Below are 24,331 nucleotides of genomic sequence, written 5' to 3'. Positions count from 1 at the left end.
ATCATCATTGCAACAGAAGAATTTGACATCATTAAGGGAAGTGTCATCTCAGTTATGTATAATACTTTAAAAGCGATTTTCCTGTTTAACTTTTGGGAGAATAAATGGCAGGATTCGAACCCAAAATGATTCAAATTTCAACAGCCTAAGGATATCATTGACGTGACACGCAATGTTAAAATATGATATAAACAATTTCTATGGAAATTCCCTTTTTCAGATTGTGTTATGCTTAAAAGCAACACACCTCCAGATGCATGCTAATTTTCATGAAAATTTGAAAATGTATTTAACAGTATAATATTGTAAAGTTACCAAAAGAATGCAATTTACATATGATCAATGGCACTTACACCAATGTAAATTACTATAAAGAGGTCAAAATATGCATAAAAAGCCCTTACTGTTTTAATAATGCAGTAGAAATATAGTTATAATTACTGAACAATTCGGTCATGAATCGCACATAACATGTACATTTTTACTAGAATATTTTGTCGAAATAATTTTGTTCATCTGGAGGCATGCAGCTTTCAATAATCACTGTTGTAAAGCTAATTAACCTAATCAAAACCCTAAAAATGATAAGAAAATGTCAAGCATACTACAATTCAGGTTTAAGACAGTGTCAATCATGTAACCCTTATAATGATAAGAAAAATTGTAATATATTACAATTTAAGGTTAAACAGTATCATTCATGTAACACCGCACTAACTCTGCTATTTAGAGCATACAGATTAAGATTTCAAGATATTTTTTTTGAACTTTATTTCAAGATCTTAGAAAACACTTTGATCTTGTTGACTGGTGATGCAAGGCATTGATTATATAATTAACCAATGGTCATAATTATGTCAAAATTTATGCAACAGTTATGATATGTCTTGGTTAGTTGCTTACAATTATAATCCAAAAGTCGTGTACTAAGTTTCAAATAAAAACAAGGTTTTTTTTCAATATTTTTTTATCTTCTCTACAAAACTTCAATCAGAAAATTTTCTACGATCAAAGAAACATAATTCAGTCAAAATTTATGTAAAAGTTATGGGCCTTGCACAGTGACTTCAAATAATTATCACGTTGTATAGTGACCTTCACTTATATGTCAAAGACATTTATAATCGTCCAAGCAAACATCTTTAAACTAGAAATGTGTCATCATGCCACGGATGCCCCCGCATGCAGCCAAAATTTCAGATGGTGCATTAATTTTTTTTTTTTCATTTTAAGTTCAAAGCCCTTAAAACTTTTCAATGTTAACACAAACCATTTCCATACAACGTTCAAGGCACTGAAATTATTCAGTCTTAACCTTTAGAAAAAGCATATTGCATATTTGTAGCCAAAATAATGGCTAAAAGAATGAGTGCTGAAACTGAAAGTTCAAAATTTTTCCAACATTCAGGAAAGATAAGTTTGTCTAAATCATTGAACCACGACCAAATTCAAACTTAAACTGCTTATTCCTAAGATGTATCTATATTATTTTCAAAGTGAAAGGGACATAACTCTGCTAAAAAACCATCAAACCATGACCAAATTCCAACTTGACCTGCCCATTCCTTTGACATATCCATATGTCAAATTAAAATTGAATATGTAACACTGTTAGGTAGATAATGAACAGAAACTGTAAATTTCATATTATTTTCAAAGTGAAAGGGGCATTACTCTGCCAAAAATCATTGAACCATGATCAAATTCGAACTTGGTCTGTGCATTCCAAAAACATATCCATATGTCAAATTTGAGTTGAATGTGTTGTACCATTGGGGAGATAATAAACGGAAACTGAAAATTTCATATTACTTTCAAAGTGAAAGGGGCATAACTCTGCCAAAAATCATTGAACCATGACCAAATTTGAACTTGACCTGCGCATTCCATTGACGCATCCATATGTCACGTTTGAGTTGAATGTGTTGTACCTTGAGGGAGATAATGAACGGAAACTGAAAATTTCATATTATTTTCAAAGTAAAAGGGGCATAACTCTGCCAAAAATCATCGAACCACGACCAAATTTGAACTTGACCTGTGCATTCCTTTGACGCATCAATATGTCACGTTTGAGTTGAATGTGTTGTACCTTGAGGGACATAATGAACGGAAACTGAAAATTTAATATTATTTTCAAAGTGAAAGGGGCATAACTCTGCCAAAAATCATCGAACCATGACCAAATTCGAACTTGACCTGTATTTTCTCATGACATATCCATATGTCAAGTTTGAGTTGATTGTGTTGTACCGTTGGGGAGATAATGAACGGAAACTGAAAATGTCATATTATTTTCAAAGTAAAAGGGGCATAACTCTGCCAAAAATCATCGAACCATGACCAAATTCGAACTTGGCCTGTATTTTCTCATGACATATCCATATGTCAAATTTGAGGTGAATGTGCCCAACCGTTCTTAAGATAATGAACGGAAACTGATGATGACGGAATGACAGAATGACGGAAGGACGGAAGGACGGAATGACGGAACAGGGTAACACTATATGCCCCGGCCATTACATGGCGGGGGCATAATTACAACAAACATCTTCCCTGATTTATGAAATAACAGATACCGTCACACACTCCTAAAGAGTACAGTCACATCCCCTTTACGAAATGTAAAAGCTAATTAAGTATAATAAAATTGTTATAGTAGCTGTAGAAAATGATTTTACTTTAATGTATTATTATATTCATATGATACAAAAATATATAAGAATTTTCCGTGAACAATATATATACATACAGGTATAAAACATGGATAATTGAACATGCACAATATTTTCATTGATGTCATGTACATTTTACAATAACTCTATTTTTTTCTTTTTAAGGCACACTATGCTTAAGAAATTCAATCTATTTTTTTATTCTTTAGAAACGTCAAACACGTGTTTATTTATGTTTTAATTATGGATTTAAAGCATGTTAGATGTTAAACATCTCAAGAAACTAGTACTGACCTTGCAGTGCCCAAAAGGTAGCAAAATGTAAACAAAGTAGTATTTTGACTTCCAATTACAAAATACTAATTCATTATGATTTTACCGATTTCAAACAGAGCTACAGTTACAAAAGATAGTCCATGTATACGGCAATATAGTATTACTTTGAAAACAGTAAGAAGATACCAAAATTTAAAAGTTTTAGAGAAGTTAATTTAATCGGTAGCATTTCTGAGACATAATGGGCCTTTAATTAACAGATGATATCTTAAAGCAGCACGCCTCCAGATTCATGTTAATTTTCATGAAAATTTTGGAAATGTTCCTCTGTTCACCTCATTTTGTTATTTTGTTATTTTAAACATAATGTATTTAAATGAAGAATATTGTGAATTGAACAAATAAAGTAATTTACATATTGCAATCGGCACTTACAGTCAAAGAAAATTACCAAAAAATCGTCAACATATGCAAAAACGGCCCTAGAAATATGGTAATAAAATACTGCAAAATCAAATCTTAAACTGCACATAACATGTAAAATATTACTTGGATCGGGAATGTTTTTACTTTTCTTAAAATTTTAGTACATTTTTCACAATACTGATTTCTTGAAATATTTTGGCTCATCTGGAGGAGTGCAGCTTTACAACTTTAACATAAATGGAACACAATTATTTTATACAACATGTTTAAAACTGTAATAATATTCTAAATAGTGTTCTGTTGAGTAAAATGAAAAAAAAAATGTTAACCACACTTCAATATTTTAAATTAAATGTTTCTTTCAATGTATTTCAGCTTGTTTTTATATATAGTTCATACTACTTTTCAAGTATATTATCACTTGCCCCTCACCGCTGTGGGTTCGAATCCCGACAGGGACTTTGGATTCTTTCAAGTGAGGAAGCTATCCAGCTAGCTTACGGAACGTCGGTGGTTCTACTCAGGTGCCCGTTCGTGCCTGAAATAATGCACGGAAGGGCACCTGAGGTCTTCCTCCACCAGTAAAGCTGGAACGTCGCGATATGACCTATACTGTGTCGATGTGACGTAAAGCCGAAAACAAACAAACAAACAATCTAGTATATTCAAAACCCTAACAAAATGCCAATAGTGTTCTGAGGAGTAAAACAAGTATTATCCACTCTTCAAAATAGAAGAAACAATGTCTTAATTCTGAAATTCAGGTTTTTCCCCTGAATCAAATGTTTCTTTCAATTGTTTTTAAATAGTTAATTACAGGATTATTATTTTTTTCATTTTCGTTCTTTAACTTTGTCAGTACAAGTTAAAACTGCACAATAATTTATGATTCAAAACTGGTTAAATATCTATAGAACAGCTAATGTATGTAAGTAAAGTGATAATGTAACATTTGATAAAATAATAAAGGAACTTTTACAATGCATTTAATAACATCTGGCAAAACATAATAAAACTCTTGTTATTTACTGAATCTAAACAATTAAAAGAGAAAAAATACCAATAAAAAATATACATTGCATAATATATTTCAAATGACCAATGAACGAAGTGTCCGGTCCCGATTTTATTCGTTCTATTTTCAATAGTAAAAAACCTTTCGGATCCGGAACCTGTCTACTCCAAATCCTGGACGATTTTTTTCAATTTTTGTTCTTATTTTACTCTGAAATTTACCCCTCGGATCCGAACAGATTTTGCCAAATGTCACACCTTCATTCAAAATAACAAATAATCGCACATATTACAGGTGTAAACATACACCAAACCGATATTTCGCTTGATTAATGGGTGAAACGTATGATCTGCGAAGGTGTGAAAATTGCACTTAGCTTGCCTTGATATCTTCTATAATTGCTTCATTTATTGTTTTTCGTCAGCTTTTATAAATATTTTGATATAATGCAATTAAAATATCTTTTAATCCTTTGTATAGGATTAAATGATACGTGATTAAGTGATGAAAATTTATGGAAACTGTCAGTGAATACGGATAGTCGCTGAATCGGATACGAGTTTACAAACAACAACTGACAAATGCTGGTACGAATATCAAATCATGTCTCAGCCTCCTGTTTAACATCGTAGGTTAACTTACCCTTGAGGACATAATATTTTTGCTTATTGATTTATTTTTATTTCTTTATTTTTGTATTCACAAGTAGTAAAATGAACGACAAGAGACTGCAAAAATAAAATATCTAATTTGCAATCTCAAATGCATTCCCGTTTTCTTCCCTTAAACAATTTTGCAAATAACATGAAAAAACATGTAAAAAAACCCTCCTAATTCGGAAACCTTTCTAATCCGGAAACCTTTCTAATCCGAACTTTTCTTCAGGTCCGGACGAGTTCGGATTAGACAGGTTCCACTATATATTGAAAGTTTAACTGTTAATTTAAATTTTGAAGATATTTGCAAAGAATTGCAATGAATAAAATATAAGCCCATCACCGTGGGTTGTGTCAGCCTTTCTGCATTTCTTTAGGCTATCACCGTCATTTTTTTTGCTATCTGAACCTGTAAAAGGCCTTCACTCTGGTTGTGTCAGTTTCACTGGATTTGATGAGGCTATTACCCTTGGTAATATGCATTGTATTCAGAACCCTCTAAAATGCCTATTACTGTCGGTTGTGTCAGCTTCGCAGCAGTCGTTGAGGCTATCACAATGGTTTATATTTCGATCAGAGCCCTCTCAAAGGCTTATCAACGTTGTACTGTATTCCTTGAGCCTATCACCGTGGGTTTTGTTGCGATCAGAATCTTCCTAAAGGACTATAACCGTAAGTTTGATCAGTTTTCCTGCATTCCTTGAGGCTATGGCTGTCGGCTAACTTGTGATCTGTAAGCTTCCGAACAAAGTTCGATGATGATTGAGGCAAAGATGTGACCGCTAGAGTGTTAACGAACAAGTGTGGACGGACGACGGGGCAACAGACAACGAACGACGGACATTCAACGATCCTAAAAGTTCACCTTGAGTTAGCTCAGGTGAGCTAAATATATGAAAAACATGATCAATAAGGATGGCGGCGTTCAATGAACGCAATCCTGACACTATCCAGCATCACAAGATAATCATCGTCAAGGAGCAAAGCAGGACACTTAACAATATTCTCCTTCTTCATCCAAGTGTTTCAGCACTAATACATGGGACCTCTCTTTAAAGTCTCGCCCGAAAGAGTTCTAGCAATTTTGAGTTGGTCATCGCGGGAATCGAACCCACAATGTCAATATTACAAGTTTAGTGATTTAACCGATTCAGCTCTGCACGCTGGCTAGTGAGAAAATGCTGGTGGCATTTATGAATATACATACCAGAGCACAGTTCAGCCACCGCATCGTTCCTGGACAGTGAAGCAGTTAAACTGTAATAATCTCTTTCACTTTCGCAAGGTATTGATAACTTCTGCACAACAAAAGTGACCTTCACCGTTGTCCGAAAATTAAACACGGGTCGATTCATAGTCCAATGCTTACCTGCCTTAAGGTCTGTTTGATAACTCCAACGCTATCCAAACGGACACCTAAGGACCGTACATGCAAGGTACTGCGTCCATCTGGGTCCCGGTCAGTTACCTTCCGAGATGCATTTGGTGACCGCTCAGATACCTCTCGGAAACTGGATGAACATTTGGTGCCCAGAAGGTCAAAATCTTAACCGTTATGTAACCGATAACAAAAGGTGTCCGACCGGATATCGGAGGGTATTTTACCTTGTCTGAAGCTTACCTAGGTAATAGCTCAGATAAGCTCGAACATGGGTCATATCGGATGAAAAACTAGGTCACAGGAACTAAAAATAGAAAAAACTTTGCTAACACACTAGTGGTCACAATTTTGCCTCAATCATCATTAAGCTTGGTCAGGATGCTTGTGTAGGCAATAGCTGGATGAGTTCGAACATGGGTCATCTCGGATCAAAAACTAAGTCACAAGAGCTAATATAGAAAAACCTTGTAAACACTCTAGCGGTCACATTTTTTACTCAATTTTCATCAAACTTGGTCAGGATGCTTGCCTAGATAATTGCTGGGATGAGCTTGAATATGGGTCATCTCGGATGAAAAACAAGGTCACAAGAGCTTAAAATACTTGGTCAGGATGCTGGCCTAGGCTATTGCTCAGATGGGTTTGAACGTGGGTCATTTGGATGATAAACTAGGTCACAGGAGCTCAAAAAAGAAAAATCTTTTTAACACTCTAGCGGTCACATTTTTGACCGGATCATCATCAAACTTGGTCAGGATGCTTTGCTAGGTAATAGCTAAGACAAGTTTAAATATGGGTCATTACTGATGAAAAACTATGTCATAGGAGCTAAAAATAGAAAAACCTTGTTAACACTCTAGCGGTCACATTTTTAACTCGATCATCATGAAACTTCATCAGGATGCTTGTCTTGGTAATTGCTCGGATGAGTTTTAACATGGGTTATCTCGGATGAAAAACTAGTTCACTGGATCTAAAATAAAAAAAATGTGAACAGTCTAGCGGTCACATTTTTGACTCAAACATCATTAAGCCTGGTCAGGATGCTTTTCTAGGTAATAGCTCGAACGCGTTCGAACATGGGTCATCTCGAATGAAAAACAAGGTCACATGAGCTAAAAATAGAGGAACCTTGTTAACACTCTAGCGGTCATATTTTTTACTCGATCATCATCAAACTTGGTCAGGATGCTTTTCTTGGTAATTGATCGGATAAATTCGAACATAGGTCATCTCGGTTATTATAAAAAAACTAGGTCACAGGGGCTAGAAATAAAAAACCTTGTTAACACTCTAGCGGTCACATTTATGCCTCAATCATCATCAAACTTGGTCAGGATGCTTATCCAGGTAATAGCTCGGAGTACTTTGAACATGGATCATTTCGAATGATAAACTAGGTCACAGGAGCTAACAATATATAAACATTGTTTACACTCTAGCTGTCACATTTTTGACTCGATCATAATCAAACTTGGTCAGGATGCTAAACTAGGTAATTGTTTGGATGAGTTTGAACATGGGTTTATCTCGGATGAAAAACAATGTCACAGGAGCTAAAAATAGAAAAACGTTGTTAACACTCAAACCGTCACATTTTTGACTCCATCATCATCAAGCTTCGTCAGGATGTTTATCTTGGTAATTGCTTGGATGGGATTGAACATGGGTCATCTCGGTTGAAAAACTAGGTCACATGAGCTAAAAATAGAAAAAAAAACTTGTTAACACTCTAGCGGTCACATTTTTGCCTCAATCATCATCAAACTTGGTCAGGATGCTTGGCTAGGTAAATGCTCTGATGAATTTAAACATGTGTCATCTCGGATAAAAAACAGGTCACAGGAGCTTTAAATAGAAAAATCTTGTTAACACAATAGTGGCTAATGTTTTGATCCAAATATCCTTGAACTTGATCTGAAAGTTTGTTTTGATGATTTCTAGGTCAACTGTGAATATGGGTCACCTGAGGCCAAAAACTAGGTCACAAGGCCTAAATATTGAAAAACCTTGTTAACACTCTAGAGGTCACATTTTTGACTCAATTTTCATCAAACTTGGTCAGGATGCTTGCCTAGATAATTGCTAGGATGAGCTTGAATATGGGTCATTTCGGATGAAGAACAAGGTCACAAGAGCTTAAAATAGAAAAACCTTCTTAACACTCTAGCGGTTACATTTTTTACTCGATCATCATCAAACTTCGTCAGGTTGCTTATCTAGGTAATTGCTCGGAGGAGTTTGAACATATATTATCTCGGATGAAAAACTAGGTCACAGGAGCTAAAAGTAAAAAAAACATCGTTATCACTCTAGACGTGTCAACATTTTTGTCTCTGTAATCATCAAACTTAGTCAGGATGCTTGCGTAGGTAAATGCTCGGATAAGTTCACACATGGGTCACCTCGGATGAAAAAAAAAGGTCACAGGAGCTAAAAATAGAAAAATCTTGTTAACACTTAAGTGGTTACTGCTTTGATCCAAATATCAAGGAAATTGGTTTAAAAGTTTCTTTTGATGATTTCTACGTCCAATTCCAATATGAGTCACCTGGTGTCAAAATCTAGGTCAAACTGCTCAAATTTGGATAATCCTTGTTAACACTAGTTGTCACATTTTTGACTCACATTTTATGAAACTTGGTCTGAGAATGCTTGTCTTGATAATTGTTCGGATGAAATTGATGGGTCAGATGAGCGATTAAGGGCCATCTTGGCCTTCTTGTTCTGAAATTGTGGCACCTTGCTATCTGTATCTTGCGCTGTCCTCCAGACTCTAAAACGACTATTACTCTTCTGAAGAACTCGCCTATACGGGCAACCGGTGGAGAGTATGAAGAAACTTAATTACATACATATATTCACTCAGTTTAATGATTCTTATTGCAAGTTAACTTACGGTGATAGACTCAGGGAATGCAGTAAAAATCACACAACCCATGGTGATAGGCCAATCTTCTGATTCTTATTGCAATTAAAATAAAATTATAAGTCTATCGAATGGTTCTTATCGTAAGTTAACCCACACTGATAGCCTCCGGTAAATGCAGTAAAGCTCACACAATCGACCAACAGTGATAGGCCTATCAAATGGTTCTTATCGCATGACTACCAATGGTGATACCCTGAGGAAATGCAGTCAAGCTGACACAACCTATGGTGATATACATATCTTATGATTCTTATTGCAAGGTAACTAAGGAAATGCAGAAAAGCTGACAAAACCCACTGTGGAAGGCCTATCTAATGGTTCTTTTTGCAAGTTAACCCATGTTGATAGCTCCAAGGAATGCAATAAATCTCTCGCAATCTACGATGATAGGTCTTCCTAATTGTTCTAATCGCAAGTTAACACAAGGCAATTTGGTCTATCTAATGGTTCTTATCGTAAGTTAACACAAATTGATAGTCATAGGGAATACAGTAAGTTTCACAAAATCAACCCACTCTGATATCTTATGGTTATTATCACAAGGCTATCCACGGTGATAGCCTCAGGGAATGCAGCCAGGCTCGCACAACCCTCAATAATTTGGCATATTAAACGTTTCTAATCGTAAGTTAACCCAAGAAGACAGTCTCAGGGAGCGCAGTAAAGCTCACACAACCCAAGGTGATAGGACTGTTTAATTGTTTTGATCGAAAGTTAATCCATTGTGATATCCTGCATTAATGGTTTTTTGCAAGTTAAGTAACGTGATAGAGTCAAGGAATATGATCGGTCAATCTTATGGTTCCTGTCACATGTCAACCCACGGTGATAGCATCAGAGAATGAATTAAACGTCACACACAAACAACTGTGCATGGCCTATGTAAGGATTTTTATCGCCTAACCGGTTATAGCCTCCGGATATGCAGTGGGATCACACAACACACGGTGTTATGTCTAATAATGGTACTTATGGCAAGGTATTCCACGATTATAGCATCAAGGAATACAGTAAATCTCAAACAAGTAAAGATAATAGGCCTATCTAATCGTCCTTGACGCACGTAATTCAAAGGAGATAGCCTCAATGAATGTAGTCAAGCTCAAACAACCAACAATGATTGGTCTATCTAACGGTTCTTTTCGCAAGATAAACCACGGTGATAACCTCACGGAATGCAGTAAACCTCACACAACCTACGGTGATAGAGAATCTTATGGTTCTTATCACAATTAAACCAACCTTCAGAGTCCTATCTGATGTTTCTGATCGCAAATTAACATACTGTGATATACTAGGGAATGCAGTAAAAATAACACAATCTACGGTGATAAGTAATTCAAATTGAATAGCCTATCAATTCATCGCAAGTTAAACCACGGTGATAGCTGCAGATACTTGCAGTATAGCTAAAACATCTTACGGTAATATACCTATTTAACGGTTCTTTTCGCCAATTAACCCACCGTGATAGGCCTATATTATGGTTCTTCGCGCAAATTAACCCAAAAGATAATCTCAGTAAATGCTCTAAAGCTCAAACAACCAAAGGTGATAGGTCTATCTAATGGTTCTTATCGCAGATTCACCTACGTTGATAGCCTCAGGGAATGCAGTAACACGTACACAAACAAACCACGGTTATAGGTATATCTAATGGTTTTAACGCAGGTTTACCAACAATGATTGCTTTAGGGAAGTCAGCACAGCTCACACAGCACACAGTGAGACGCATATCTCATGTTTTTATTGCAAGTTTACCCTCGACGAAAGCCATAGGGAATACAGAAAAATTAACAAAGCAGTGGTGATAGACCTATCAAATTTATCTTTTCACAAGTTAACCCACGTTGATAGCTTGAAAAAATGCAGTAAAGCTCACGGTGATAGGGCTATCTAATTGTGCTGATTGCAAGTTATCAACCGGTGATAGCCTTAATGAATGCAGTAAAGCTCACACAACCAAAGATTGATGTATGTCAGCGGGCGGTCTGGCGTAAACAATTTCTTCTGTGCGCAACTCCTCCTACATTTTTCAAGGGGTTTTGTTCAAACTTTCAAAGAGTATCCCAGTTTTACTGGATAACCAGGTTTTCCGTTGGAAAAACTGGTTAATAGGTATTTGTATATCGGTGAGCAGTCGGGCGTAAACAATGTCTTTTAGCGCAACCCCTCCTAAATTCCTAAAGGAATTTTGACCAAACTCTCATGGAAGCTTTGTAATTAAGTACCCTTGCACATAATGTCAGGATTTTGTGATCGACTATTTTTTTTTAATTATGGCCCTTTATTTGTTTCCTTATAAAGAAAATATAGTGAACAATATCTTCTGTGCGCAACACCTCCTACATTCCGTAAAGGATATAGTTCAAACTTTCACTGTCTTGGTTTTGTGTCTGGATAAATTTTGACCAAGCTATGACCCTTTGGTTTTTCCATAACATGTATCAATTAGAATATTTAAACAAACTTTATATATTCATTGAACAGAAACTATCTAGTGTGTTGCACTCCTGGCAGCTCATCTGCCTGCTTTTTGGTCCTGTATAGTCAAGGTCAATGTACATTTAACTAAAAATAGATAATTTGTTACCAGTCAAAAATTACAGTAAGTAATGAAATATTTCAATTAAACGTGGTGTATAACAAGATTATGTGAATATCTTGCTTTGGGTTGCCAGTTGACCTTATAATAGCCCTTTGGATTTTCTTCTTATTTGGAATATACTAGTATATCGAACAATGTTTCTTTACAGAAATTTGACATCAAGTGCTCTTGCACTTGTTGAAGCAGATAAGTGATTCCATTATGTTTAACCTAATTATGGCCCTTTGTTTTTTGTGGTTTTTTTTTTCATATTCGTATTAAATAGTGCAATTCGTTAATGAATTCCTTATGGTTGATGAAAGTAGATTCTACAAATGATGATTTTATTAATTATATTTGAAATATTTATATAATCACAGAAATTTTTGTTTAGAAATATTGACTGAGGATTAAGGGCGCATTACTTTATTATAGGGGCAAGAGTGCAGATTTTGTTTCGACATCAATATAGCGGGAATACTATCGTAGGATTTAGCGTCTATTTAACCACATACAGTTTTCGCTTTAATTTTTTGATTATCCGAAAATAAAGGTTCAGCAATTCCCGTGGGTAAGGGGCAGTCGAGGACTCAACAGTCGGTAAACATATCGAACGGTTACTATCAAGTCTGTGAATCGATAGAGCGGTGTATGTATATAATGATCAAGAAGTAGCGGAAAGTTATTTCACAGAAAGAGGTATTCAGGCTAGAGTTTTAAGATTTTGTGTTTTTAAACCAATTGCCCCTCATCACTTTTGGTTCGAATCCCATCAAGTTAATGTCAACTAATTTGAAACTTAGGGGCGTTGCTTTAAACCCCAAAAGGAGCATCTTTTTTTCTTTTTTACATTATTTGTGTATCTCTCAAATCCCTTATGGAACAAAAAAAGTGTAATTAGTCCCCTACCGGTTTAACCGGAGGGGGACTTTAGGTTAACCCTCAGTCCGTCTGTCCGTCTGTATGTCCGTGTGTCTGTCCGTCCGTCAGTCCGTCCGTCCACAAAACTGGATTCCGCGATAACGCAAAAAAGTACTGAAAATATTTTTATGAAACTTGATATATGGATAGATGGCAGTTTTGAGATTATGCACGTCTTTTTTGTCTTCCTATGTTGAAAATTCTTGTTGATATGGCAACAAATAGTCTGAAAATATGGTAAATTTAACACATAAACTGGATCCAGTGATTACTCAAAAAGTACTAAAAATATTTTATGAAACTTGAAATATGGGTAGGTGGCAGTCTGGAATTTATGCACATCTTTTTTTTTCTTCCTATGTTGAACATTCTGGTTGCTATGGCACCAAAAAGCCTGAATTTCAAGATTTCTGATTTAAATTTTTCAGCTTTTTCACTATAAGTTCTTTATTTCTTAAGGTGTGATTTCAAACTTTAAATATAAATTTCTGGTCATCAACCACATCATCTGTGACAAGGTTTACAACTCTAGCACAAAAATTATCATTATTACCTCCCTTGAACTTAGAATTTTTATGGAAAAAAATGTTGTATGTTTAAAATAACTTCATTATTTCCTAATGTATCTACTTCAAACTTCTTATAATGTTTATATGTTTCTTATTATCACTCAACATTTTTGAGAAGATTAAATACTCTAGCAAGACTAGTCCAGAATTGTGTCTCCCTTGAACTTTTTTCGAGAAATTGGTATTTTTCACTCCAATTTCTTATGAATCATTCCTTTCAGGATTTACTTTAAAATCCCACATCGTAATAATATGACAAGGTTGTATAAACATAATTTCCTTACTAGGCAGGGAAACTTAACACATTACTGTGATATAGACAAACTTAGAACTCAAAAGGTTTAAGTTCATTCATGTCATTCATTCACTGGTAAAATTGAATGGCCAATGGCCCATCAGAATGTTGCTGGGGTTCTAACCGGTAGGGGACTTTTGGATTGCTTGCAATACTATGATAATTGCTTATATAATTATAATATTTATATAATGATTGAAGGTATTCATTGGCTAAATAATGCTAAATTTTAAAGCGAATATGATACAATATATTTCTTAAGTCTAATAAAATAAGAACTACATAGTAAAAGTATCTAATATTTTGCAACATCAATCAATATGCTTTTTAGAAAATTTTGGCAAACTCTTGAAACCACTCATCATTATGGCAAATTTTAGGAATTTTTGAATAAGGCCTTTTAATAGGTAAATTATCAAAAATGTGTTAAAGTAGGTGGGGTAGGATACCATTTTTATACATATTACAAACATTTTTGTATAAAAACAATTATATTTCACATGTGATTTGTTACCTGAATGCTAGTATTTGTTTCTTAACAATGATCAATAAAAAAAAACAGTTTTCATAATTATGATATAATAATTATAGATTATTTAGAGTTTCCTCATTGCTGAAAAAGAGTACTTCTAATAGCCAAGTTTTAGTTCAGAAAAATGTCCATACACCATACGCTAAATTTTATTTAAAATTTGCATACAGGTGTCCTGTAAGGCATATAACTGTGCAATATTGTCAGCTTTTTATTTAGTTCCTAAGCGGTGTTCTAGCTTAAATTTTTACATTTTACTTTTTCAAAGAGTCATCATTGCAACAGGTGAACTTTACATCATTAAGACAGGTGTTATCTCCGCCATAATGATAATCTTCCACTCGAGTCTGTATGCCGCATATTGCAGAGTTTGTTGAACATTCCCTACTCCATCCACCAATTACTCCCCAAAACCCATATCCAGGCGTTTGTGCAAGTTCGTAGTTACACGATCCAGAATCCATACGTCCACATCTGAACTTAATATAGTTCGCAGCTGTGTCGTCCCCACTCTTTTAGAATAAAAAGATACATTCACCAGTCAGTCTTTGTTTATAGAATACAATTATAGCAGAAGCGAATTCGTTTGGTTTATAAATCTATCTTGCTTTAATCAGTCAAATATTCAAAAGTCTCCAAGCGAAAGCTTTCTTTAATTTGTAGTTTTCTTCTGTACATATTTTACTTAGTATATAATACTTGAAATAAGACAATTTATGGAGAAAGCTACAGATTCTTATTAAAATTAATGGAGTAATGAAATTAAACTCACATGCTGGTTCTCTTCAACTTGTAACGCAAATTCTTTCAGAAACATATTATTAGGGCACATAATTACGCCACTCCAGTATCCAAAATAATGTCCAAAAGTTGAAGTGATGTTTCCACCAAAGCGTCTACCGTCTAGTGACAAACACACAAGCTTAATTGCAATAAGTGACACATCGTCATGATCGACCCCTTGCTTTGGCTGAATCTAAAAAATATGATGGCTATGAAAGTGAAATGCATCGCAATTAATCATAAATGATCGTTTGATTTACTGTTCTTGTAATCTTCATACAGTTCTCTTATACTTTACAATGTTTATTGTAACCTAAAAGTAGCAGTATATAAGCTTAAGTGCAATATTAGTCCTAATTTGAGGAAAGGTGTTCCAATTCGTATGTGTATTTTTTTCCTGAAGAGTATTTAAAATATTACGTTTCTTTTAGTAGAGAAAAGGCACAAAAAATGTCATCAATAATTTGGGCGTAGATTGTCTGACCAAAATATTCGTAGCTGCTAGGTATGCTAAGGATGTAACCTGATTCGAATATGTGTTACCTATTTTGATAATGTGTATGCACAATCAATCAAAGCTTATGAAAGAAGGGTGGAAGCACTTATAAGCAAATTTATAACATCGCGGGAAACCATATTACATAGAATTTTTCTATCATTGTTTCAGTCTAAGGAGTTATGGTTTGAATTTTCTTAAGATTTCAATTTATACCACCCTATGCGGATTTCATCAAGGATGGGGACTCTAAAACTCAGAAAACAAAACGTTCGGCCTTTCTACAGAACCACGAAGTGATGTGACATGCAATTTTAAAATATGATAGAAACAATTTTTCTCTTTTTTTCAGATTGAGTTATGCTTTAAATAATCAATGCTGTAATGCTAATTAAACTCGTAAAAACCTAAATTATGTTCAGAAAATGTCCAAAAGATTAAAATAATCTTTTCCACAGAATCAAAATCAGTAAAAAGTAAATATTAATGAGCCCTGACTCACATTACCAACATAGTGGTCAAATGACGTAATCGTAGAAAAAAGTTGACACCATTTTTTTTTAATTTTACGACGCGCGCTGTTCCAGTCAGGACTGTGCATTTTTTAAACAGTGCGTACATCAATTGTATGTAAGGAAAAATCATTAGTGCACTAAAATAATAAAATTGTTCACCACAATGATGACGGTTTCCGCAGTTTAAAGATATGGGTAGAAATGACTCATTTTCACAGCTTTAAGATTAAGTGAAAACTGCACTCGTAACCTTGAACCTCTAGCAAAACACTAGCTCAATCGTATCTTAAGTACCAAGAAAAAACATTTCAAGGAGATAAGAGTTGACAAATCTTATTCCATCTACTTAAACAAAACTTGACATATTGTCCTTGCAACAGAAAATACTTTCAGGGCTTACTTACTTAAAATTATTAAACAATAATTGCATGTATTCATTTGATTGTTTTTTGTTTGCAGTGAAAAAAATGTTTTCCAAGTATTTCTTTTTATGGTTACATGTCGTGGCTGATAAGTATGTAAATCGGAATAAACACTTTAATGTAAGTGGAACAAGGAAAATATCACATCACGTGGATATCATTGTTTTATATAACGGACACTCAAAACAAGAGTATATAATTGAGAGGCAAATTGAAGTTGATGAAATCACGTCTTGCATTATAAAAATTAAGTGGAAAACAAAATATCCTTGTTATTACATCATTCAACATAATGTAAGTACCATGCATCAAATCCATACTTATTTTCATAATAAAAAGCAAAATGTTTTTTAAAGTAAAATATTGTGAAGAGCAAAAAGGAAGTCATTTACACATTCCATACAATCCCCGTAAATTACTATACAGATGTCAAAATAGGCAAAATAGCCTCTGCTGCATTAGTCACGCAGAAGACATACAGTGATATTTTATTTTGCGTTGTTATTTAAATGAACTCTGTCAAGTCGTTGTAATAGTTTATGCATATAAGTGAGTGTCTGCATTTTTATTTCGTGAAATAAAAACCATATCACATAGAGAAATGTATTCCTAGCAATGTTCGCGGATACAATATTTTGCGTTTTTCACAATGACGGCATTTTCGCGGAGACAAACTTTCGCGGATTTGTAGTAACCGCGAATTCCGCGAATATTAAGTCGCTACGGCCTGAATAACAGATTTTGGAGGCATGACCTTACCTGTAGGGAACTTTTAATTATTTTATTTGTTTAACAAGTCGCGCCCAAAGCGCTACGTTACTCGATACCTTTTCATTTGTTGACATGTTGAACACAGCCGGTTGTTCCGTGAACACTTTTTACTTAATTTCTTACATTTTTCACTATGTGATTAACTAATATTTGGTCAGATCCATTAGCTTTTATTATCATTTGAATTATAAATGACTTTATCATCAAAATGTCGATACGTAATTTATTGCACAGTATTGGACGGTTCATCGTTTTCATTGTAACAACATAACAGCTTGTACTATATCAGTCATGGTGTTGCGAACAAAGCTATGCTGATCTTTTTTGTGGTCTGTGTATTATTTTATGATTCCGTTAATGTCCTAATATGTATTGTGTATCTTGTTCTTTAAAGCATATTTCTTGATTCAAAGACATAACTGCACAAAAATCATAAAACATTTCTCCGCAATGATAACTATTAGCTATAACTTCTTTTGTTTTTTCGCAGTAGTGCACGTAGCCGTTCAACGCCTGACGTCATATTTTTTGCGTGGGTCTGTTTCCCATGCCTGAATAAAATATTTATCATACTTAAAATTGTTAGTGTTAATGCTTTTACGTGCATACACGTATATGATCACACAACGACGTGATAAAACATCATTATGTTAGGAAGTTTTGTGCCCGCTTATTTGTTGAGTATGATGCACTACCGGTTTCCTACAGTGGCATAAAAGTGACATTTGCATTTATATTTTTTTATTCTCATCTTTCTTCCGTACATTTTTGTTTGTTTGTTTTTCGTACATATTTTTTTAGTTTTGCATATATATTTTATTTTAGTTTTGCAAAAAAAATTACTTTAGTTTTGCATACATACTTTTTCCAGTTTTGCATACGTATTTTTTTTTAGTTTTGCATACATATGTTATTTTAGTTTTTCGTACATATTTTTGTTTTGTTTTTCGAACATATTTTTTAGGAAATCAAAACAGCCTTTCAATATCATAACTTTAAAAAAATGTGTATCAAAAACTAAATAAAACAATATGTACGATAAACAAAAAAGTATGCACAAAAAAAAAAAAACAAAAAAAAAACAAAAAAAAACAAAAAAAATCAGAAAAAAAAATAAGTTTCAAAAACAAAGAAAAATAAAATTGCAAATGTCACTTTTATGCCACCGTAGTGTCCGGACACAAGGTTATAAATTTAAGTACAAAACAAACAACGAACGAAGGTTCAATCTATCGAACAAAAATAAATATATACAGTTTTTAGATTTTTTTCTGGATTTGCAAAATATAAGGGACTATACAGGTATGTTAACTATACCTTCATAAGAAGAAAATTACAAAACAAATAATCATAGAACCGCTGAAAAAAGCCCAACATGTTTACATGTGATATTCCCTAAAATTCTGGTCGATTCTTATGTAACACTGTTAGTCCAGACTGGTATGATATAAATCAAAATGTAAAATCGATAATATTCAAGATAATATATAATGAACACAGGACTGTTTTAACTGAAAACATATTTATTAACAATAAATACAAATTGCTACCGTGTATTTTATCATATCAACAGTTCAGGGGTCAATATTTCTATAACTCGTTTTACAGATTTGCTACTTTTCTTTATTTTATATTTACGCTTAAAGAAGTATATATTGAACTGAATGAGATAAATGTACATATAAATCTTTTTTCGTAAAGTTATAATATCATATCTTAATTCAATATTGTCAGGATATAGCCCACACCAGGCGTTGTAACTGCGGAAAACTCCCGATGATGACGAAAGATCGTTGACGATCTTACGTTACATTGATTCTGTGTGAACTTATGATGAAAAACAATATACACTACCGCCACTTGGCGAATTAATTGAATACGACACACGTACTTGTATATATTTATTTTTCCGATCGTGCAACAAGTCGTTACATAACTTTAGATAGCTTGCAATTGATACGGTACTCTTACACAAAGTTTATGTAATAATGTATAACAAATGTGAGCTTCCTTGTCGATAATTTCAGTTTTAAATTCTGTATGCGTTTTTCGTACTAAGATACATTTACAATTGAAGGAATTATATGTCAAGGAAATCGCTGATTCAGTTAAATAAGCGTGACGTTGCAATTTTTGAGTGGTGTCAAATAATGTTCAATAGCGTTATAAATCAAGTTTTTATTGTCAAAATAATAAAATTTGTTATGAACGATTCAGGAAAGAATGCATTTTTAAAATCTTTGAAAAAAGTAAAATGTCAAATTTGACCTCTATGTTGGGTATGTCATGTCACGGTTCATTTATATAAAAAAAAAACACAAAAAAAACTTTATTTTATGTGTTTGAGTGGATTACTGATTTATCCGTGAAAATTATATTTGATAATTTCACAGTGAAAATTATCAAAATATAATTTCACACTTTTCAATGATAGACTACTTTGAAGATTTTCCCCATATGGTACCTCAATTTTATTTTGCTGAAAATTCTGACATTGTCAGGGCTGCTTAGAATAAACAAATCTGAAATTGATAAATAACTTAAATTTCAAAAGTAATAAAAATAAAAAAAACTTACTTCAACTCATTAAAATTACCAATCACAAAACATCGTCTAAAATTTTTTTTACAGTCTGAAAAATACACTTCTTTCCACGTGCAAAACTGCTCTTGATGATATTTAGGCATATTTAAGCATTTTTAAGCATCATATGAGCAATAACTGCCTAATGCAATATGAAAATATCGAAAGCAAGGACAGTCATCAGCCAAAAGAATAAGAAAACAACCCAGCGTTCGTAAGACAGCCTTTTTCCAAATTTCTAGCTGCTTTTTAAATGTTAACACATCTGTTAACAATTATTTATTGACTTTTACAATCCTCATCCTTATTTTCCTCCCATGAAATACACAATTTTGAAAAGTGGCGGCCGCTTATATTACACAAAGCCTAGTCTAAAATAAATTCGCCGTAAGTAACGGAAAAAGGGTAGGATAGTTTGACTTTTTCTTCACTAGAATTGTTTGTTTTTTATTATTAAAACAAGCGACAATTTATTATTTTTAATAAAATAAATGATATCATCGCCATTTTATGTTGATTGTCGAACTTATTTTTCAGCTTAAGACTTCTTGTATTTATGAGAAATTGGACTAAAATTGGCATAAAGTAAAGTCTACCTGTGGGGAAAACAGATTTACATTTTAAAGTTAAAGTGACATAATGCCCATCAAAGGGAATGTACTAAATGAACATATGAATAGATAAATAAGTTTTCATTTTGCAATAATTCCTTTTGATTTAATAATTGACTTTGCAAAAACAATAAATAACACACGGAAGCTAAGGAATTTTCTGTAAATATCCATTAGAATTTACGTGTACCGTTAAGTTTATAAAAAAGAGTGGGACAGTCTTTTTATATTGAAGGCAGATTTATAATGTTAACCTAAAAATTTTTTAAATATCACCTGTTTGTCAAACACCATTTTAACAGTCAATTCAGCTCAACTTTACTATAAAAATATGTGCAAAATGTCACTTTAATATTGAGGAAATTTCATTTAAACTTGTTTTTAAGCATGTAATAAAATATGTTTGTTTGTTTTGTAAGAGGTAATTTTATTTCATCTCGTGAACTTACGCCACTCGTGAGAATTCTGTTTTTAAAGCTCTCTCAAGGAAATAAAATTTCATCTAACACACAAACAAACAAATATCTTCTATATTTATTACATTAATATGCACGATTAACTTTTGTCTGCAACTTGGCGTTTTTCGTACAATAGAAGGGACCATATGGAATTCCTATTTATGTTTACCCTGTAGAAGTAAGTTAGTATATTGTTTCTAAGTTAGTAACATTCATAAATATCATATATGAGTACATTTTAGATAGTGTAGAATAATGCGGGACATCTCAATAAAATCTTTGCATCGAATCATTGCCCACATTTATAGTCACAAACCGAACTCTTCTTTTGCTTATTTGGGTAGAAAATAATTATTTCCTTAACATTTACATAAAACGCATTTAGAATATTTTTAAGGGACCTAAATGATCGCTTGATACAACCTTTTAGCTGTGAATACCTTATCTTATTGTAACTTTAAAACATTAAACCCGTTGTGTTTGTATTATCGTCATACAGATCATTTTAAGCAGATTGTCCTTGATTATATCTCATGTTATACATGGTGAATCAAAAGAAAAGTAACAAAGAAAAAAGACTTGTTAAAAAAGGAAATAACCCCCATTTTGATCTCTGAAAGTGAATACAATAGGGACACCTGGCTATGTTTTTTTTTCTCTAATAATAAATAATTTTTGAACTATTTAAAACATTGCTTACGTTAGACTTCATGCAATTTCTTTTGCATTCAATACAGGTACTTGATGTTATTTTCGTAACTATAGATAAAAACAAAATAGAGAGAAATAAAGAATCCCTAAAGAAGGTCCAACAAGAAAAAAATTTAAAATGTTGCAGGTTCGGTTTGATTGAGCCTGTTCATGGACGGTAATGGAAAGTGCAGGTAATCATTCATGCCCCCTTGCACCGACTAAAGCAAACTTCAATATTTAATCATAGTTATGGTTACATTTTGAATTTAGAAACATTTGCAGGTGTGCTCATATGGCGGTTATCATGGAACCTTCAATATGACACTTTAGTGCCATTCCATGAAAAGCGGCGTATGGTCCCCAAGTAAAAGAATGTGTATGCCCTTAACGAGAAAACAATGGGCAGAACTAAATAAAATAGAATTTTGAAAGGAAATCAGAGGTTATGAAGCCTGCATATTAAATTTAAAAAGCAGGCAACATATCCAAAGGGTGATTTTAATATCATTCAAGTAGGATTATTAAATTCCTAAATCCGTGTAATAACACAGAGTTATAGTTTATATAAGTCTCAGGCAAACCTTCGGCCAAAGACCTGTGCTCGAATTAGCCGAGATACGCCCCTGGTGGCTGTCAAGAATCTCTAAACACTTATGTTTTGTACAATGTCATGTATTCGATTTTTTTTCTGCCAGCATGTACAATCTGCGCACTTTTTTATTTGTTTACACCTTGGCAATAACGTAGTAGACTTTGTTTCTATCAATCTCTGAAACCCATATGATAATTTACATTTAAGATAGAAAGACCCATATGATAATTTACATTCAAGATAGAAAATCTATCAGATTGAATTTTTTTCCTCCTAATTTTAATTTTAAATTTTTAAGGATAACATGATTGTGTTCAATACATATATCAAGCTCTTCAAAACCGAAAACAGAAATAGTGCATCAATATCAAATAAACATTGCCGCGGATGTTTCTTATCCTGAGATTTATTTTAAGTGAATATTTACTATTGTGAAGATGACTAAACATTTGACTTTATCGTAGGTCAAAAACTTAAAAAATATTTTAAGATCTTTTGTGAAAATATCTGGTGATTTCCAAACAGATGCCAATTGCGGTATCTTTGTCTTGTATATTTTACCACATACTACAATAAAAAGTAAACCTCAAAATATTTTTTGGTTGAAATTTATATCATTTTATCCGTTATGTTTTCCTTTCCCTTTCAATAACGTATGAATTTACTATTTCATACTTGACTGATTGTCACTTGATTTCTCTTACACCACTGATTCAACATCATGTATGATTAGTAGAATCTAATGGGTCACTTGCGGAGAAAAGAAATGTTGAAAAAGAGAGGCAACATCTTATTGTTTGTTTGGTTGGTTGGTTGGTTTCTATGTCTTTTTATCACATTTGGTCACATCTCGGCGATCCGGCCAATTAACCGGGTGAGCTGGATAACCAATTAACCAGTTATTCAGTAATTACAAATTACAAACTAAATGCAAAAACAAACAATCAGATTAATTGGCAATAATAAATTTTGAGCGTACCTTCATATCATATCCGGCAGCATATGTACCTTCTGCACAATAATGCATAAGACCCCACGTTCCCCAATTAGCCCGATTTGTAGGTCCAATTATGTCCAAACACACAACAACAGGAGAAAACGCGAGCACACTGACAAGAAGTAGGAAATACATAGTCAACAATCCACAGCATTTACAAGTAGCAAATAAGTATGTGTATTTGGTAATATCTTTTTATGATTTGAAGTTTATAACAAGATTTTATCTAGACATCTTCCCATTCAAGGAGGAGGCGGAGTTACGAAGTCACATGATTATGACATCACAGGAGACCTCTAAAACGGAGGCCGGGAAAACGGCTAGTATAAATCAGAGGCACTTGATGACAAAATTTTTGATCGACTCCCCTTTGGGACCGACTACCCGCCATGAATTTTATAAACTTATCTATAACACACACATTTATCAATTCATTAAAAGACTCTCGACAAAACGTCTTTTTTAAATTGATATATCTGTTGTGTATATAATGTAATTTATATATACAGTAGATATATCAAATTTAAAAAAACAAAACGTTTTGTCGGTAGATTTTATTGAATTGATAAGTTTATGTGTTATATATAAAAATCATGGCGGGTTACATGGTTGACTGACGCACTTGCGTTGGCCCGTCCACAAGTTCCTTAAAAACTTCTGGGGAAATTACCACTACAGAGAAACGGTCATTCAGCACCATGAAGAGATCAACAACATATCTTAGATCTACAATGACTAGTGAAAGACCTGGAAAAGATCTGGGCTTGGCCTTATGAATATCTATACACTTTCATGCATTTATATATAGCAAGAGTGAATATAATAATATCAATTATGTATTTTACATATCATATACAAATGCAGTATCAAAAAGTGAGAATTTCAGCATACATGTTAAGTTGTAAAAATAGTAATCATTTCATGAAAAAATCGAATTTGTATGAAACTGTGTTTCTTTCGTTACATCTTAATTTTCATTTTAGTAATTGTAAGACGAACTGATGCCACCTTCCCTAAAAAAATCCGAAACTTTCCTCATAAGCTCAGCCAGTGGTCGTTTGCGTTAACGGTTGTTTAGTCTAGTGCGTTGACTGCATGCATAGTTTCGTCCTTTGATGATTTCAAAACGATTGGCAGCTCGAGCA

General features: G+C 33.5%; 1 protein-coding gene across 1 annotated transcript; it reads right to left on the bottom strand.

The window, feature by feature from the left end:
* Positions 1 to 12,981: 12,981 nt before the first annotated feature.
* Positions 12,982 to 23,411, bottom strand: LOC132715998 (vitelline membrane outer layer protein 1-like). The gene is made up of 3 exons (XM_060699130.1): positions 23,169 to 23,411; positions 15,038 to 15,241; positions 12,982 to 14,777 (listed from the first exon to the last, which is right to left on the bottom strand). The coding sequence occupies exons 1-3, from the start codon at positions 23,319 to 23,321 to the stop codon at positions 14,520 to 14,522; spliced, it is 615 nt and encodes a 204-aa protein (XP_060555113.1). The 5' UTR covers positions 23,322 to 23,411; the 3' UTR covers positions 12,982 to 14,519.
* Positions 23,412 to 24,331: the final 920 nt, after the last annotated feature.

Source organism: Ruditapes philippinarum, unplaced genomic scaffold, assembly GCF_026571515.1.
Source record: "Ruditapes philippinarum isolate M1 unplaced genomic scaffold, ASM2657151v2 ctg50_1_1_1_1, whole genome shotgun sequence".
In the NCBI taxonomy this organism is placed as follows: domain Eukaryota; kingdom Metazoa; phylum Mollusca; class Bivalvia; order Venerida; family Veneridae; genus Ruditapes; species Ruditapes philippinarum.
Note: the sequence above shows the minus strand (reverse complement) of the source record. Positions and strands in the feature narration are given on the sequence as shown.

Excerpts from the sequence above, each read along its gene's own strand:
- LOC132715998 (XM_060699130.1), bottom strand. The coding sequence starts at position 23,321 with ATGTATTTCCTACTTCTTGTCAGTGTGCTCGCGTTTTCTCCTGTTGTT. Across the intron at positions 15,242-23,168 it reads CTGCCGGATATGATATGAAG|ATTCAGCCAAAGCAAGGGGT; the intron begins GTACGCTCAAAA and ends CATATTTTTTAG. Across the intron at positions 14,778-15,037 it reads AAGTTGAAGAGAACCAGCAT|AGTGGGGACGACACAGCTGC; the intron begins GTGAGTTTAATT and ends TTATTCTAAAAG.